We start from the raw sequence: 18,003 nt of genomic DNA, 5'->3' as shown, positions 1-18,003 counted from the left end.
GCTGGGATGTCAGCTCTGGGATCAGTGAAGATTCTTTCTCATCCTCCATTAACAAATTCAATGACACTTTCAATGTTATCTTACTACCACATGTACCTAGGTACAGTGAAATGCTTTGTTTTGCGTACAACCCAGTAAAATCACATGGCAGACCTCACCTGGGCAATACACAAGTGTCGCCACGTTTCTGGCGCTGACAAAGTTACAAAAGTTCACCGAACCGTCCTCTTTTAGTAATCAAACTCTGTTTTCAGCTTTGTCTCCTATTCCCCAATTCAAAAAAAAAACGTGGCACTTCTTTTGTTTGGCAACTGTGAAATAAAGGAAAATGAATACATTTTATAAACAACGATGGATTTGCCAGTTCTTAGTTGCTTTTATACTTATGGAGCTGGTTATCTGTTGCTGTGTGAATAACTGATGCTATCCTAATAAGTGCTTGGCACTTCCAGTGCAGCTCACTGGACAGAATGTGAGAAAAAGCTTCTTATTCAAAACTGTGACAAATAGAGAAATACAAATTTTACATTTCATCCTTCCAACTCATTGCGGTAGACCCACGAAGCAACTGTTATAAGTTTCATGTTAACATGAAACTTAATATTCGCCACGTCCACAGTTTAATTTGCACTACTTTTTCCAAGCTTTGATTCCACTGGGCTAACTGACACATCATATTTTAATGACTGGAATTATTTGCCTACTGTATAATCGTTCTGAACCCATACCATAGTTTAATTGCTTTGACTACATCTTGATTGGAATCAAAGCACAATGGCAGTGTAGTGTATTGACCATTAGACCTATCATTTTAATGTGCAGAATTATCCAATGCTTATAAAGAATTAAATATGAATGGAGCATTTTTAAAGAATTAAATATGTACGTTTTAATCTGGCTCATAGTACTAGTCAACTTGTACCAGGGTATGATCGTTCTCATGTATAGTAAGATTTGACTGAATTGTATGCAAAGAACGATTTCCACTGTGCATAGCTACATGTGACAATAAAGTACCATTGAACATAACAGATTTTGCAGATTTGACAATCCTGTACATTTTCTGTTCAAGTGTTAAACCTTTACTATCTATCTTTTCAATTGTATTTTTCAATTTTTTAGTTGAATGTGTTAGAATTGTCGATATTTGCCCAGATTGGTCTTCATATACATTCTGTATCAGTAAAGATACTTGATTCAATTTTAAGATATTTAAATAAAGTATGTATAAATAGGCGGTATGATGGTGCAACGGTCGAGTTGCTTCCTCACAGTGCCGGAGACCCGAGTTGCATCCTGACTACGGTTGCTGTCTGTATGAAGTTTGTGCGTTCTCCCCATGACCTACGTAAATGTTGGTATGTTAATTGGCCTTGGTAAAAATTGTAAATTGTCCTTAGTGTGTAGGATAGTGTTAGTGTACAGGGTTCACTATTCGACGTGGACTCGGTGGGCCAAAGAGCCTGTTTCCACATTGTATCTCTAAATTAAACTAAACTATAAAGTTTTCTTTATATTACTGAGTTGAACTTTTATAATAGAAGTTTAATTTTTCAAAACCATAGAAAATGTGTTAAAATCTGAGAGGGGAATACAATTCTCATTCACAGAATGGCGCTAGGAGTCCCCATGGGCGGCATATTGTTGGTGTGACAACTCTTTGGATTGTAAATTACCTCATTTATTTCCTGGTGTGCCTCTGTAAATAACCAAATAGTAAATAAAGTATTAAAAATAAATAGAGGCTTCATTTTTGATGTGGATTTACTTATCTACGCGTATCAGCCTTATCTGTATATAGAGGATTAGTTGTTATGAGAAAATAGCTCCTGGCAAGAAAGCCCAGTTGGCTTTTTGTAGTCTGTTTGGAACTTGGCAACTGCGAGTCAGTATAAATTATGGTAAATTCTCAATTGACCAAACTCAACAACAGGTCTTTCCATTATATTGAGCGTTTGTCGCAGTAGAACAAGGTCTTAGTCAATATCCATGGTCTTGTGGTTTCTGGTTTATGTCCAAGAAAGATAATTGGATATTCTTTTTTAATAGCAGAATTGTGTAGAATGCATCAAAGAAATATAGGCTGGTGTCACGTGGTTTTTATTGACATAATTTAAAAAATTCATTCATGAAAAGTCAGAACCACAGGCAAGGCCATCATTTAGTGCCCATTTCTAATTGTACTTGAGATGGTGGTGGTGCACTGCCTTTTTGAACTGCTGTTCTTCTGATGGCAGTGTGGGGAAGGAGGTTCCAGGATTTGAACTCCACAATAGTGAAGGAGCAGTGACATGTTTCCATGTCACTGGTGTGTGGTGTGAGATTGGTGTCAATGGTGTGTGACTTGGTGGGAACCCACAGGTGATCTTGTTCCATTGTGCCCAGTATCTGTATCTCCCTTGGCATTGGAGATTGCAGGCTTGGGATGTGCTTTAGTAAAAAACTGTCACACGACTTGTGTATGACGCACACTGCAGGAATTGTCTGCCAGTGGTGGAGGCAAAGATTAGTGTCGTGTTTGTGGGCTGCTTTATTTTGGATGGTAAATTCCTTGACAGGGCTGTGAGTGTAGGATATTCCATAACACTGACTCACCACATTGTACACAGTTTATGATCTGCTGGTGCATCCTTAGAATTATCTGTTGGTTAAGTTATGTTAGTGATGTGAGACTTGGCAATAGTACAGTTGCATGAGGAATCTTGTTGGAGGTGGCCATAGTGTGACATTGGTGGTGCAGCCGTTATAAGGAAGCGCATATGGGTCTTGTAAGCAGGCATTGTTGAGAGATACAGTACGGAAACAGTCCCTTCGGCGCACCGAGTCCACGCCGTCCAATGACCCCCACACTAGCACTATCCTCAGCACTGGGGACAATCTACAATTTTATGCCAATTTGGTCTTTTGTTCCTGGTGTCACCCCTCCACAGCAGGTCCCCCTTTGTTCTTGGTGCCACTCCCCTCCACTCCGGGTTCCCCTTTGTTCTCGGTGCCACTCCCCCCCCGGACCCCCTATCGGTGGTTTAGTTGAACCTACCTGGTGGGTCCTCATCGTCGGTTTGTGGCGGGCGGGTTCTCCTCCAGCTCACGGTCCGTGGCTGGCGAGTCGGGGCTGATTGCCGGGGGTGTCCTGGCACTGGAGCACTCCAGAGAAAACCCACGCGTTCACGGGGAGAACATACAAACTCCATAAAGACAGCAGCATCTGTAGTCAGGATGAAACCCGGGTCGCTGGCGCTGTAAGGCAACAACTCTACCGCTGTTAGAGCATTGCAAATATCAACCACATGTGTGAAAAGATAATCTTAACAAGTCACTTGTTAAGCTCTTCCCTGTTATTTCCTGGCTCTATTCACTTGTCCTTGCCTCCCCTCCAAAAGAAAGCAACTTCTCACTGTCAATTCTTCTCATTCCATTATTTTATATACAGTATATTCAGAAAGTATTCAGACCCCTCCACTTTTTCCACATTTTGTTACGTTACAGCCTTATTCTAAAATGGATTAAATTCTTATTTATCCATCTATTTATTCATCTGTTTATTTATTTATTTATTTTCTTATTTATTTCGAACAGAATAAAAGAATAAAAAGCAAGTGTGAAACAAAATTCATTTTTTTTAATCATCAATCTACACACAATACCCCATAATAAAAAAGCCAAAACAGATGTTTAGACATTTTTGCAAAGTAATTAAAAATAAATAACTGAAATATCACATTTACATAAGTATTCGGACCCTTCAGACTCAATACTTTGTTGAGGCACCTTTGGCAGCGATTACAGACTCAAGTCATCTTGGGTATGATGCTACAAGCGTGGCACACCTGTATTTAGGTAATTTTTTCCATTCTTCTCTGCAGATCCTCTCAAGCTCTGTCAGGTTGGATGGGGAGCATCAATGCACAGCTATTTTCAGGACCCACCAGAGATGTTCGATTGGGTTCAAGTCAGGGCTCTGGCTGGGCCACTCAAGGACATTCACAGACTTGTCACAAAGCCACTCCTGCGTTGTCTTGGCTTTGTGCTTAGGGTCGTTGTCCTGTTGGACGGTGAACCTCCACCCCAGTCTGAGGTCCAGAACACTCTGGAGCAGGTTTTCATCAAGGATCTCTCTGTACTTTGCTCAGTTCATCTTTCCCTTGATCCTCACTAATCTCCCAGTTCCTGCCGCTGAAAAACATCCCCACAGCATGATGTTGCCACCACCATGCTTCACCGTAGGCATGGTATTGGCCAGGTGATGAGCGGTGCCTGGTTTCCTCCAGACGTGACTCTTGGCATTCAGGCCAAAGAGTTCAATCTTGGTTTCATCAGATCAGAGAATCTTGGTTCTCATGCATTTTGGCAAACTCCAAGCGGGCTGTCATGTGCCTTTTACTGAGGAGTGGCTTCCGTCTGGCCACTCTACCATAAAGGCCTGATTGGTGGAATGCTGCAGATATAGTTGTCCTTCTGGAATGTTCTCCCATCTCCACAAAGGAACTCTGGAGCTCTGTCAGAGTGACCATCGGGTTCTTGGTCACCTCCCTGACCAAGGCCCTTCTCTCCCCGTTGCTCAGTTTGGCCGGGAGGCCAGCTCTATGAAGAGTCCTGGTGGTTTCAAAGTTGTTCCATTTAAGAATGACTGAGGCCACTGTGCTCTTCAGGACATGCAATGCTGCAGAAATTGTTTCATACCCTTCCCCAGATCTGTGTCCCGACACAATCCTGTCTCGGAGGTCTACGGACAATTCCTTCGTCTTCATGGCTTGATTTTTGCTCTGACATGCACTGTCAACTGTGGGTCCTTATATAGACAGGTGTGTGCCTTTCCAAATCATGTCCAATCAATTTAATTTACCACTGTTGGACTCCAATCAAGTTGTAGAAACATCTCAAGTTTCAATGGAAACAGGATGAACCTAAGCTCAATTTTGAGTGTCACAGCAAAGGGTCTGAATACTAATGCAAATATGATATTTCAGTTATTTCTTTTTAATTACTTCGCAAAAATTTCTAAACACGTGTTTTTGCTTCTTCATTCTGGGGTATTGTGTGTAGGTTGATGATAAAAAAATGAACGTAATCAATTTAAAAATAAGGCTGCAACGTAACAAAATGTGGAAAAAGTGAAGGGGTCTGAACACTTTCTGAATGCACTATATACCTGTCAAATCCTTACCTTGGCCTTTTCTTCAACAACATTAAAATTGTGTTCACTTTGTAATGGAGCAAACCCCGTAACTAATTTGTGCACATTAATGTTTTGCAAGCAGCAATGAATTAATGACCAGATCAATTGTTTTGATGCTGTTTGTTGAGATATATATTGGCCAGAACACAAGGGAAAACTCATCTGATTTTCAAAAATAGTGATGTGTGGTTATTTGCATTTATCAAATGAAGAAGCTGGTAGTTCAGTTTTACATCCCATCCCTAAGACTGCCTCTTGAGCAGGGTGGCACTCCCTCACTTCAACTAGTCAAGAGTCAACAGTGTTTTATTGTCATGTGTCCCAGATAGAACAATGACATTCTTACTTCCTGCAGCATAGATTTTCTCCGGGTGCTCCCGTTTCCTTCTACATTCTAAAGATGTACAGCTTTGAACATTAACTGGTTTCAGCAAGTTATAAAATTGTCTCTAGTGTGTAGGGTAATGTTAGTGTACGGGGTGATCTCTGGTCAGCCCCGGACTCAGTGGGATGAAGGGCTTGTTTCCCAGCCGTATCTTTTTAAAAAAAACTTTCAATTACTAACTTATGAACTAAACAGAGAATGGCCAATTGCTGCAAACAAATGCACTCAAGCTTTTATCACATGCCCATGTAAGTATACTTTCCAGGATTTATCTTTAAGGAGCAAGACGTGTGGCTCTTATTCCCCACCTTCCATTGAGCAGGGCACTGGTTGGTAATATTACCCCTGAATTAATCTAGCACAGATTGCCTGTAGATTCTGCAGTTCAGTCTTTGTGGCTGCATGGAATGCATTTACTCACCAAACCATGAATGCATATTGGATGATCCTATGGAAGTGAGGAGCAATTTTATCACATAAAATAACTGTGATTCTGCTTTGTAAAATTTAAACAGCTAAATTAGGTAACTAACCATACACAACAGTTGCTTACCAGTTGTCTTGGGGAATGTCACACATCTTCAACTGTAATACACTTGCATCTGTTGTTATTTTCCCTCATCTTCAAGTAGTCACTCCTGCTTTGAGTTTTAATAACATTTAACCTCATGCTATGGCAAGTCTGGGCTTGACTATGGTTATATTTGGCCTGTGGCTTAAGCCTACCTTAAATAGCTGTGCATTTTGAAACCTGTTTTTATATAATTTTGCTCAGGTTTATCTCACAGCGTTTTTTATCCAAAAAGGTGTTCTGAAAGTATCTCATTTGAAAATATGCAACAAATACTATTCATGCTTTTGGATTCTACTTGAAGAAGATTGGTGGCAAAATCTAATTTTAGTTTTATTGTTAAGTGCTTTAGCAAATGTTACAGGCAGCCATTGATTGTTGGTCTGAGAAAATAAATCCTGTTCCAAAGAATGTCAGGAAATTTCCATTATCTTTCATTGCCAAGCTTCCTCTTAGTGGAGGTCAGGGCTTCTATCATTGGGGCCTATTTCTATGTGGATCTTTAGGCTGAAAATATTTATCGTTCGATCACAGCTAATATCATATCTGTAGCTGCCGTGTATGCTGTTGATAGGGTGAGTTTGCAGGAGTTGCCATTTGCAATTATATGAGAGATGCTTATGTTGTTGGAGGGACAAAAGAGGACCAGGCTCACTCTATGAATAAACTACAAGAACAGTGCAATTTTCCTTCTCTTACTTTCATGCAAGGAGCCTCACAGATAGGACAGTGGAGCTGAGACCATGGATCAGCTCATGAGATTATGATATTGCTGCAATCATGGAAATGTGGTGAAGGGAACAGCATGACTGGCCGTTCAATTAGGTCTAGAATTTCCTGACGTGACAGAGGAGGTGTAAAAGAGAAGCAGGTGTTGCTGTTGACTGTCGTGATCCCTGGACAGAATCGAGGGAGGAGGTATAGGGACAGGTGTTGCATCTCCTGTTGCTGCAAGGAAAAGTACCTGGGGAGGGGGTGGTTTGGGTGGGAAGGGATGAGTTAACCAGGGAGTTGCGGAGGGAACGGTCTCAGCGGAAAGGGGTGGAGATTGGAAGATGTGACTAGTGGTGAGATCTTGTTGAAAGTGATGAAAATGTCGGAGGATTATGTTTCGCATGCGACGGCTGATGGGCTGAAAGGTGAGGACTAAGGGGACTCTGCCCCTGTTGTGACTAGGGGGAAGGGGGAGCAAGGGCGGAGCTGCGGGATATACGTGTGAGGAACTCACCAATGATAGAGGAGGGGAACCCCCATTCCCTAAAGAATGAGGACATCTCAAATGTCCTGGTAGGGTGCGGCATAGACAGAGGAACATTTTAACCCTTAATTTTGTATATTTGTCAGTTTTATGCAGCTGAACTTTACTTGAATTCTCTGCATAATCAAGGACCAGTCTCGTGCTGGTTATTCCCTCTTCTCCTCTCTCCCATCGGGCAGGAAGTACAGAAGTTTGAAAACGCACACCTCCAGATTCCAGAACGGTTTTTTCCCAGCTGTAATCAGGCAACTGAATGGTCCTCCCATTAGTTAGAGTGTGGCCCTGAACTCTCATCCACCTAAATGGAGACCTTTGAACTATTTAATCAGACTTTATCGGACTCCAATGTTACATCTTTGCACTAAATGTAGTGCCCTTAATCCTTTACCTAGCACTTGTATTCATGTATTGTCTTTTCTTTGACTGGATAGCATGCAAATGAAAGCTTTTACCTTAGATATAAATTAAACTAAACTAATCTAAACTATACTCTCGTTTGCTCCACATTTTCTGACACCCTATTGCTTTATGTGCTTTCCTGTAATTGACATTTCTTAGAAATTATGCATAAATTACTCTATATTCATTTGCATTTCTGTATGCTTCTGTAACACAATTATCACATGCTCAATAGTTGAGTACAGCCTACATGACTGCAAACATGAAAATTTACTGGAATAAATGGGAATCCAGTCTAGAAGCAGACTATGCAATAGCATTAATAATAAAACAGCAGTATAATTAACAGTGTAGTGACATAAATGCACCTCATGTATTATGTATTCAACCCATTCTAATATCTGTACTTCAGCAGGGTGAGCGGTTAGTGATTTTTAACTGTTAATGAAGGCTATTTGTCGTTTAAGAAAAAGAAAACAAATATTGCTGTGAAATTTGATTAGCAAATTCCATTCTGTTCGACTGAAATGTCCCTTCCTCATGAATGCATCTGACTGTGGAAGTTACCCGAAACCAATTTGAAGCAGAGACATATCATCAATTACTCATGAATAGAAATTCTTTTGGCAGAATGTACAAGGATTACATATTGTGCTGCACATCCGCTGGTTTACCCAAGTGGCTGTCTAATTCTGAGTTGAACATCTTCTAGGGTAGGCACATGACTTCTTCGCAACCATCATAAATTACGATAGAGACATATTCATTAGGATAGGCAGCTTTCACAATATAGGATAAATACACTAAATTGAATAATTTAGGGCGACACGGTGGCGCAGCAGTAGAATTGCTTCCTTAAGCGGCAGAGACCCGGGTGCTATCTGTTTGGAGTTTGTATGTTCTCCACATGACTTGCGTGGGTTTTCTCTGGGTGCTCCGGTTTCCTCCCACACTCCAAAGACATACAAGTTGGTAGGTTAATTGGCTTGGTAAAAGTGTAAATTGCCACTAGTGTGTAGGATAGTGCTGGTGTGCAGGGATCGCTGGTTGGCGCAGACTCGGAGGGCCGAAGTGTCTATTTCTGCGCTGTATCTTTAAAAAAATAACTGCCAGAAATTGTGCAAAAGTTATTTGTTTTTCTTTTTTGTCTTTATATCATCTTATTCCCCATAACCTTATCGATGATACTTCATTAGCATGTTTTAAACTTAAATGAGTTCAGATATCCAGGTTGTTTATCGGGCTGGAGGGTATGGGGAGAGCTGAGTGAGTAGAGGGCAGTGCCAAATGTAGGGGGACAAGCGGAGGATCAAGGGGTGGTAGATAAATAGCACAAATCACATCACAGAGATCAGAGTTTATGAGTGTAGTTATTCTCACTCGCTGTCTTATTAAAAGATGCAACCCCACTTCAATGGTCAATGGTTCTTTATTATTGCAGGTACAAATATAAAGTGAAGTTCCTTTTTTGCATTCAGTTCAGTAAAGTATCGCCATTCATAAGCATAATCCCAGATTACTACAAATTACATAGAATTAGTCGACTGAGACCGCATGCAAAAGTCACCCAGGTTTTGCCGTCGTTTTCAAAGTCCAGTCGGTCTCGGTCGGTCTCGCGCGCTCGGTCTCCTTGAGTGGCGCCTGATCCAGGCGAACTCCAGGCTGCTGCAGGACCTCCAGCCATCGCCTCTGTCCGGTTCGCCTAGCAAACCGTTGTCCCTCTCCTCACCCGGCCACCTTCAGCCTTTGTGCCCTGAATGGTGCACCCCGCAGCCGACCTTGACGGTACGGAAGTTAAGACCATGACTCACTTTCTTACCGGTCTGTGGTCTTGCGTCCGCCATCGCCGGCTCCCTCCATCCTCCTCTTCGCTTCTCCGGTCCTCAGGGGACGAGCAGGGGCTGGGCTCGGCGGCTCCCTCTACAGGCCGCTACAGGCCCGCCGGTCGTCCTATTTGGCTGTGTCACCCATCGGTCAGTCACTTGTTCCTAACACGAGGATCTTCCTTTTGAAACAGTTGTCATAGGCAGTAACAAATTATGACCAGGGTCCAATCCCACATCTGCCTTGGTTTATCTGCCACTTAAATATTGACCCATTCCTTTGATGCCAGCTTTCTTTGTTCCACTCTTTGTAAACTTGAGATCATTCATTTTGGGAATTGCAAGTGCACTGTCCCAGCTGAAAGTGAGTCCCTTTGTGAATTAGTCAACCTCTTATTTGCTGCATTTCTATAACTGTTAGCAATCTTAAAATTAATTATTTTTTAGATTGTTGTCCCCGCATAATTATTTAACATTGCAATTCTTTTTTTTTTTATCATATAGGCTGAAGGTCAGACTTTCAATTTTCCAAACATTTTTCCCGAGAAGGATCAAACTGCTGAATCAGGCTCTCTGGAAGAAATCCAAAATAAGTTCTTGGAAGAAGATAAACAGAAACAGAAAGCAGACCCACGGCGAGGGGGTGTCACTGAATGGTTTGGACTTTGAGAAACACTTCTTTGGAAGTTGAGATCTTTTTCAGAAGAATTATCATTTTTCAGATACTGTTCATTATGAGGGGTAACTCTGTAGACATTATACATTTTGATAACTATTGCTCACCAACTTTCCAGTGATTTGTGTCCATTACTTATAAAGCAGCGGTGTAGTGCTCTGTTACGTAATGGGCTGCGAGTCAGTTTTGATGTCCATTCATTGAAAATCCAGTTCAATATGCACATACTGACCATAAGAGCAGAATTAGGCCATTCAGCCCATCACGTCTGCTCCGCCATTCGATCATGGCTGATCTATTTTTCCCTGTCAATCCCATTCACCCGTAATCTTTGACGCCCTTACTAATCAAGAACCTATCAATCTCCACTTTAAAAATACCCAATGAATTGGCCTCCACAGCCGTTATTGGTATTACTGAAGGTAGCTCATGTATGGGTGCTAAACTGAATGTGTATGTAAGTTAATATATCCTGCACCCGACAGTTTATATTTGTTAAGAGGGCAGACTTGATGTTTGTTGGGGGTTGGAGAGAAGGTACGTGGAAAATAAATCTAATTATTCGAAGACCAACTGTCGTATAAAAGATTATGCCTGCCAAGGAATTTATTGAGTTACTTTTGTAAACTTTTTTTGAGAGAAAATCAAATGCAAGTGTATCTGGTCATTCTTGTTCTAGCAGTAGTCTAAAATATTGAATAAAATTTGAAAGGGCAAATGCACGTGAGTTTGTGCTACATATGAAAAATATAGGGATGAAATGTTTTGTGAACTCCCAGCATGAATTGCAATGTTGACGCGTTCCAATTCCCCAGTGGTGCTGTATATGAATACATGTTTGCTTTCCTCAAAATGCAAATCCCTTATCTCAGGAATCACTCCCAGCGAGCAGCACGGCCAGGGTTGTTCCCGGCGAGCGAGGCGAAGCCTCCCGCTAGGCCCGGCTCACCCACTGCAGACTTTGATGGGATTCACGCCGCAAGTGCGAGGAAAGACCCACGAACAACCGGTGAGAGTGTCGGAGAGTGAGGAGGGCCATCGGAGAGTGAGGTGGGCCGTCGAAGAGTGAGGAAGACCATTAAGAACAAAGGGTGACCCGGTGGACGTGGGGGCACGGGTGGTGGGGTACTGAGAATGCAGGGGGTGCCGGTGGGTGGAGGTGTTGGGGGGGTGGGGCAGACGCAGATAATTAAGGGACCAGGCGGTGGGGGAAGGAGGGAGGCTTAAATGAAGGGGGGACCCGGCAGGGGGTGGGGGCTGCTGCCATGTGCAGATACAGTTTGCCCTAATTAAAAGAAAAGTAGGGGGGAGTGGTAAGGGGAGGGGGCTTTTAATTCCCGAGAAATGCAGTTTTGGTGCAATGTCATCTACAGTACCCTCCATAATGTTTGGGACAAAGACCCATCATTTATTTATTTGCCTCTGTACTCCACAATTTGAGATTTGTAATATAAAAATTCAAATGTGGTTAAAGTGTCAGATTTTAATAAAGGCCAATTTTATACATTTTGGTTTCATCATGTGGAAATTACAGCTGTGTTTATACATAGTCCCCCCATTTCAGGGCACCATAATGTTTGGGACACATGGCTTCACGGGTGTTTGTAATTGCTCAGTTGTGTTTCATTGCCTCCTTGATGCAAGTATAAGGGAGCTCTCAGCACATAGTCTTTCCTCCAGTCTCTCCATCACTTTTGGAAACTTTTATTGCTGTTTATCAAATTGAGGACCAAAGTTGTGCCAATGAAAGTCAAATAAGCCATTATGAGACTGAGAAACAAGAATAAAACTGTTAGAGACATCAGCCAAACCTTAGGCTTACCAAAATCAACTGTTTGGAACATCATTAAGAAGAAAGAGAGCACTGGTGAGCTTACTAATCGCAAAGGGACTGGCAGGCCAAGGAAGACTTCCACAGCTGATGACAGAAGAATTATCTCTATAATAAAGAAAAATCCCCAAACACTTGTCCAACAGATCAGAAAAACTCTTCAGGAGTCAGGTGTGGATTTATCAATGACCACTGTCCGCAGAAGACTTCATGAAAAGAAATACAGGGGCCACGCTGCAAGATGCAAACCAATGGTTAGCCGCAAAAATAGGATGGCCAGGTTACAGTTTGCCAAGAAGTACTTAAAAGAGCAACCACAATTCTGGAAAAAGGTCTCGTGGACAGATGAGACGAAGATTAACATATCAGAGTGATGGCAAGAGCAAAGTATGGAGGAGAGAAGGAACTGCCCAAGATCCAAAGCATACCACCTCATCTGTGAAACACAGTTGTGGGGGTGTTATGGCCTGGGCATGTATGACTGCTGAAGGAACTGGCTCACTTTTCTTCATTGATGATACAACTGCTGATGGTAGTAACATAATGAATTCTGAAGTGTACAGACACATCCTATCTGCTCAAGTTCAAACAAATGCCTCAAAACTCATTGGCCGGTGGTTCATTCTGCAGCAAGATAATGATCCCAAACATACTGCTAAAGCAACAAAGGAGTTTTTCAAAGCTAAAAAATGGTCAATTCTTGAGTGGCCAAGTCAATCAAGATCTGAACCTAATTGAGCATGCCTTTTATATGCTGAAGAACTAGCCCCCAAAACAAGCATAAGCTAAAGATGGCTGCAATACAGGCCTGGCAGAGCATCATCAGAGAAGACACCCAGCAACTGGTGATGTTCATGAATCACAGACTTCAAGCAGTCATTGCATGCAAAGGATATGCAACAAAGTACTAAACATTACATTGCTATGTCCCAAACATTATGATGCCCTGAAATGGGGGGACTATGTGTAAACACAGCTGTAATTTCTGCATGGTGAAACCAAAATTTATATAAATGGCTTTTATTAAAATCTGACAATGTTTAACCACATGTGATTTTTTTTTCTATTACAAATCTCAAATTGAGTCCAGAGGCAAATAAATAAATGATAGGTCTTTGTCCCCAAACATTATGGAGGGCACTGTGTATGGTGTGAGTGAGTGTTCAGTCTGAAGAAGGATCTAGACCCGAAACGTCACCCATTCCTTCTCTCCAGAGATGCTGTCTGTCCCGCTGAGTTACTCCAGCATTTTGTGTCGATTTTTGGTTTAAACCAGCATCTGCAGTTCCTTCCTACACATTTCTACGGAGATGCTGCCTAACGTGCTGAAGTACTCCATCACGCGATGTCTTTTTTAGTTTTAGGAAAGTAGCTGTTTCAGAACCTGGTGCTGTGTGTCTTTAAACCCACAGCCCCACATATTGTATTTAAATCTGTGTCAAATTTCCCACAGCACTATTCTGCAGGAGAATCTGAGAAAATAAAATCCCCAATGTCCTGGGTCACTATCTATTCTTCAATTGTCATGCGTAAAAAGATTATTTGGTCATTGTCTTATCACTTGCGTGCCAATTGCCTCGTGTTCTGTACATTAAACAGTGGCCATCGGTCAGAATTACCTCAGGAGCTGTAAAGTGCTTAGGGCCATTCTGAGATCATGATAAACACACAAAAAAAATGGAATCTCTTTCTTGCCTTCACACTTACGTGAAGGTTTGAACACTGGTGCCAGCTTGTGATGGATGGATGGTCTTTTCCTATCAATAAACTTCAAGGTAGTTCAGCAGTTTAAAATGTGGTTTTGCAATTATTTTGCTGGCAGTTTGTTATGACAGACTCCCTTGAATGAGTTTTCAGGATTCTACTGCATGTCTTGCATTGATGCGGCACAAATACTTGTCTTCCTTTGACCTTAAAAAAACACTTGTAAATTGGGCAGAACTTCAGTCAGTGGAAAGCAATGTGTGATTAAATATTAAATGTAGATTTACCCAAAACTGAATCACAGGAGTTTCCAGTGAAGATTATTTTTTTGTGCTGTGTTTAACAGCGCATTGAAAAATACATTATATCAGTTTAAAGAACCTGACATATAGCATTCAATATGTGTAGCAAGGACCCTCAGATGCAGGTTTATACAGAACATAGACACAAAATGCTGAAGTAACTCAGCGGGTCGGGCAGCATCTCTGAAGGAATAGATGAAGCTTTGGGTCAGAACCCTTCTTCAGACCACTAACATTCAAAAAAGTTTTAATAGGAAGGCTGAGTGCCAGCATCTCCAATTATAATTTTTTTGAGATGATTAGGTTTTATTTTGACGGCGTTTACTGCAATATAGTTAATGACTCATGCAGCCTTCCATTGGCTTATCAAAGATTTGAAACATTTTTTACATGGCTGACATGATTGCTGGCTGCATCATCCGCAACTGCTAGAATTCCCAAACACCCTTAATTAGGAATGAAAGACCAGTGAGTAATTGTGAAGTGATTAATTTAGTCCGTTGCCATGGAGACACACAAACATGCACTATAATAGATCATGGTGACTGTCTCCTCTCATTACAAAGGATTCTCTCTTATCAGTTCTCCCATGTTTGGACCACCGCAGCAGCTACCAAATCTGACCATATGGGTTATGTTATAGTTTTGAGTGTGGTAGGTATTTTGACATGCACTCTAACACCAGACAGTCTCACTTGATAGCCCCTCAAGCTTTGAGAACAGCTTGACTTTACAAGTAATGATTACAAGTGCCTGGCATGTTTCTTGCGATCTCGGTGAAAAGCAGCTTTGACTAATGATCTGTAAATGGTGTCATTAGAAAATAAAACCACTGCTGACTGGCTTTGATTGACCAATGAAGTCAAAATAAAAACGAACAAAGTGAAGCTTGACATCAGGAAAACATTTCTTTTACTTAAAAAAAACAAATGTGTTTGCACCATTTTGTCATGCAGTTTGCTGCGAAGTTGACTGCAAAACTTCTCTCACTCAAGGTGAAAGGTCAGCTGGGCTATTTCCTACTGAAGTATTTATTTTCTTCCGTGTAGGTCTCCAGAACACACAACAAACCTGTCAGAAAACAGATGAAAATGTTAGGGCCTCTGTAATGTAGACAGCCATGAGGATTTGAGGACAGCCATGAGAAGTGCCTTTGGACCTGAGATTTAAGCCACAACTTTTCCAAGTCTCCTTGGCACTTTAAGCCAATTTGACGATTTCAAAGAGGAATATTTAGAACACGTTTGTGCGCTGGTTTTTAAACATTTAAGGCGTGAACACCAATGTTTAGAAATGAATTCTGTTTAAGTTTTAGTTATTTTCCTTTTCCTTTTAAATTTCAGAGAATTTTACTGATTGGAGCATTTGTCATTTTCCAAGTCAGGATCGAACCCGGATCACAGCAGCTCTACCAACTGTGCCACTGTGCAGCTGATTTGAAGTTTGAATGATTAATTTTATTGCTGAAAGGAGCTGTGTGTCGATGGGGTTTATGTGACAACTCGAGAATTAATTGAAACTTGTAATTACCTTTTTTTTCCTCTAAAGTCCATAATACAGATGCAAGTGTGACATTGCTTCAATTAAAAATACACTTAATTGAAACTGATAATTAAGGTTTTTCTTTAAATTCTATAATACAGATACAAATGTGACCTTCAATTAAAATTAAACTAAATAGAAACATAATTTTTCACTAAAGTCTTTAATACAGATAAAACTGTGACATAACCAATTAAATATACACTTAATTGAAACTTGAATCTGACGACCCATAATATCTGACTGACTTTATCGAAACATGACAAGAGTCTTGTACCATTAAGACTTGACCTCTCCCAATGAAAAGCCACTTTCCTGGCTATCAGCTGGCTTTGTGCACTCTGCATATTTGCCATGATAATGGAGGCATTTAAAGGGAGTTAGGAGCTTCAAATCTTTTCCAGGCTGGAAGAAAAAAACGAAGGTGGAAAAATCAGTCTTGGAAAGTGGGGGTAGGGTGGGAACGGAAAAGGAAGATCTGACAGCAGGGGGAGCCATTTGGCAACAGGACAATCTAAATAGGTCCATGACAGGTGACACTGAAGAATAAATTTAAGAGTAAGAGAATGCATGCATGTACGTAATAGTTGGAAAATCATTTTGATGCTTGGAAGAAGTGTGTGCTATCGTCCATCTACGATGAAAGATCTATTGAGGTGAAACATTTAAATTGTATGTTGTGTGATACCTGTAAATATAAACACCTGAAACAGCTTCTAATAGCAATCAAATAAGACTCTGTTTAGTAACTTTAGAACTACAGCACGGAAAAAGGCCTGTCAGTCCACCGAGTCCACGTTGACCAGCGATCCCTGTACACTAGCACTATCCAACACACTAGGGACAATTTACATTTTTTTATTGAAGCCAATTAAACTACAAATCTGTATGCCTTTGGAGTGTGGGAGGAGACCGGAGCACCCGGAGAAAACCCACGGGGTCACAGGGAGAACGTACTAACTCCATACAGACGGCACCCGTAGTCAGGATTGAACCCGGATCTCTGATGCTGTAAGGCAGTTACTCTACCGCAGCGCCACTGCGCTGCCACACGTATTGTGTATTATGGACTTGAGAGGAAAAAACGTAATTACATGATAAACATTATTTTGGGATGTAAATTCATTTATTATCATTGATAAGACCAGCATTTATTGTAGAAACAATGAACTACAGATGCTGGTATACACAAAAGGGCATAGTGCTAAAGTAACTTAGCATTTCTAGAAAACATGGATAGGTAGCGTTTGGGTCGGGATTACCTGAAACTAGAGAATTCAATGTTCAACCTTTCAAGAGGCTAGGCATGTGAAGAAAATAATTTATAGAATAATCAAATCTATGATTGTATGTCCGTCCACACTTGCTTAGTGCCAGCATGAGTGTTATTCTTGGGGGTGGGGTGACAGAGTGTTGGTGTGGACTGCAGCCTCACTCCTCGGCTACCTCCACTTCTCTGCGATCATGTTATTTAAGGATATGATTAGAAGCAATGTCCGACCACGTTACGAGAAGCCTTAAGACCATAATGGTCATGGAGAACATAGATAGGTGGCATTTCAGATCAGGATCATTCTTCAGACTTATTGTGGGGAAAGAAAGCTGGAAGAGAGGAGGTGTACAAAATCATGAGGAATAGATCCTGTGGACACACAGAGTCTCTTGCCCAGAGTGGGGAAATCGAGAACCAGTGGGCATAGGTTTAAGTTCAAGTTCAAGTTCACATTTATTGTCACATGCATCAATTAAGGTACAGTGATATTTGAGTTACCATGCAGCCATACAATTGAAATAGAAAGATTAAACGAGAACTTACCATTTGATGTTTGATCTTTATTTTATGAGAAGTTGAAGTGAGGGACTACGCGAAGAGCCCGCCAGCCCGCATGCGCGTCAATCTTCAGAGCAACTGTATGAAACCACAGACCACTTGCACGAACTTAAACTATAGAAAGATTAATAACCCTTGACCTACCAAATGATCTTTATGAGATTCAGGGTTGGGAGTGGAGGGCACGTGGTCCCTCACTTCAACTTCTCATGAAATAAAGATCAAACTTCAAATGGTAAGTTCTCGTTTAATTTTTCTATTTTATATTAAAGTCACGTGAGTGACTACGTGAAGCCTTCGAAGCTCTGTGGTTTCATGCAGTAAACCAATCTGTATGATACACTTAAACAGATAAACCATAAATGATAGAAAAGACATGGGTTATTAACAACATGATGCTGACCTGCATACATGTCCTTTGTCCTTAATCGGACCACAGTCCCAATTGGCTTTGAGTTAGACAATAACTCATGCAACACTGTTCAGAATTCTATCTGCAATCATC

The 18,003-nt window shown here is 41.2% G+C and overlaps 1 protein-coding gene across 2 annotated transcripts in view; it reads left to right on the top strand.

Annotated features, from left to right (window-relative positions):
• LOC116984787 (39S ribosomal protein L23, mitochondrial-like) overlaps positions 1 to 11,010 on the top strand; it is a 38,226-nt gene extending 27,216 nt beyond the window's left edge. For both annotated transcript variants that reach the window (XM_033039159.1, XM_033039160.1), the window contains exon 5: positions 10,117 to 11,010. In XM_033039159.1, coding sequence (XP_032895050.1) covers positions 10,117 to 10,281 — 165 coding nt within the window. In that variant the 3' untranslated portion in view covers positions 10,282 to 11,010. The remainder of the gene's footprint in view (positions 1 to 10,116) is intronic.
• The last annotated feature ends 6,993 nt before the right edge of the window (positions 11,011 to 18,003 follow it).

Source organism: Amblyraja radiata, chromosome 20 (assembly GCF_010909765.2).
Source record: "Amblyraja radiata isolate CabotCenter1 chromosome 20, sAmbRad1.1.pri, whole genome shotgun sequence".
Classification (NCBI taxonomy): domain Eukaryota; kingdom Metazoa; phylum Chordata; class Chondrichthyes; order Rajiformes; family Rajidae; genus Amblyraja; species Amblyraja radiata.
Note: the sequence above shows the minus strand (reverse complement) of the source record. Positions and strands in the feature narration are given on the sequence as shown.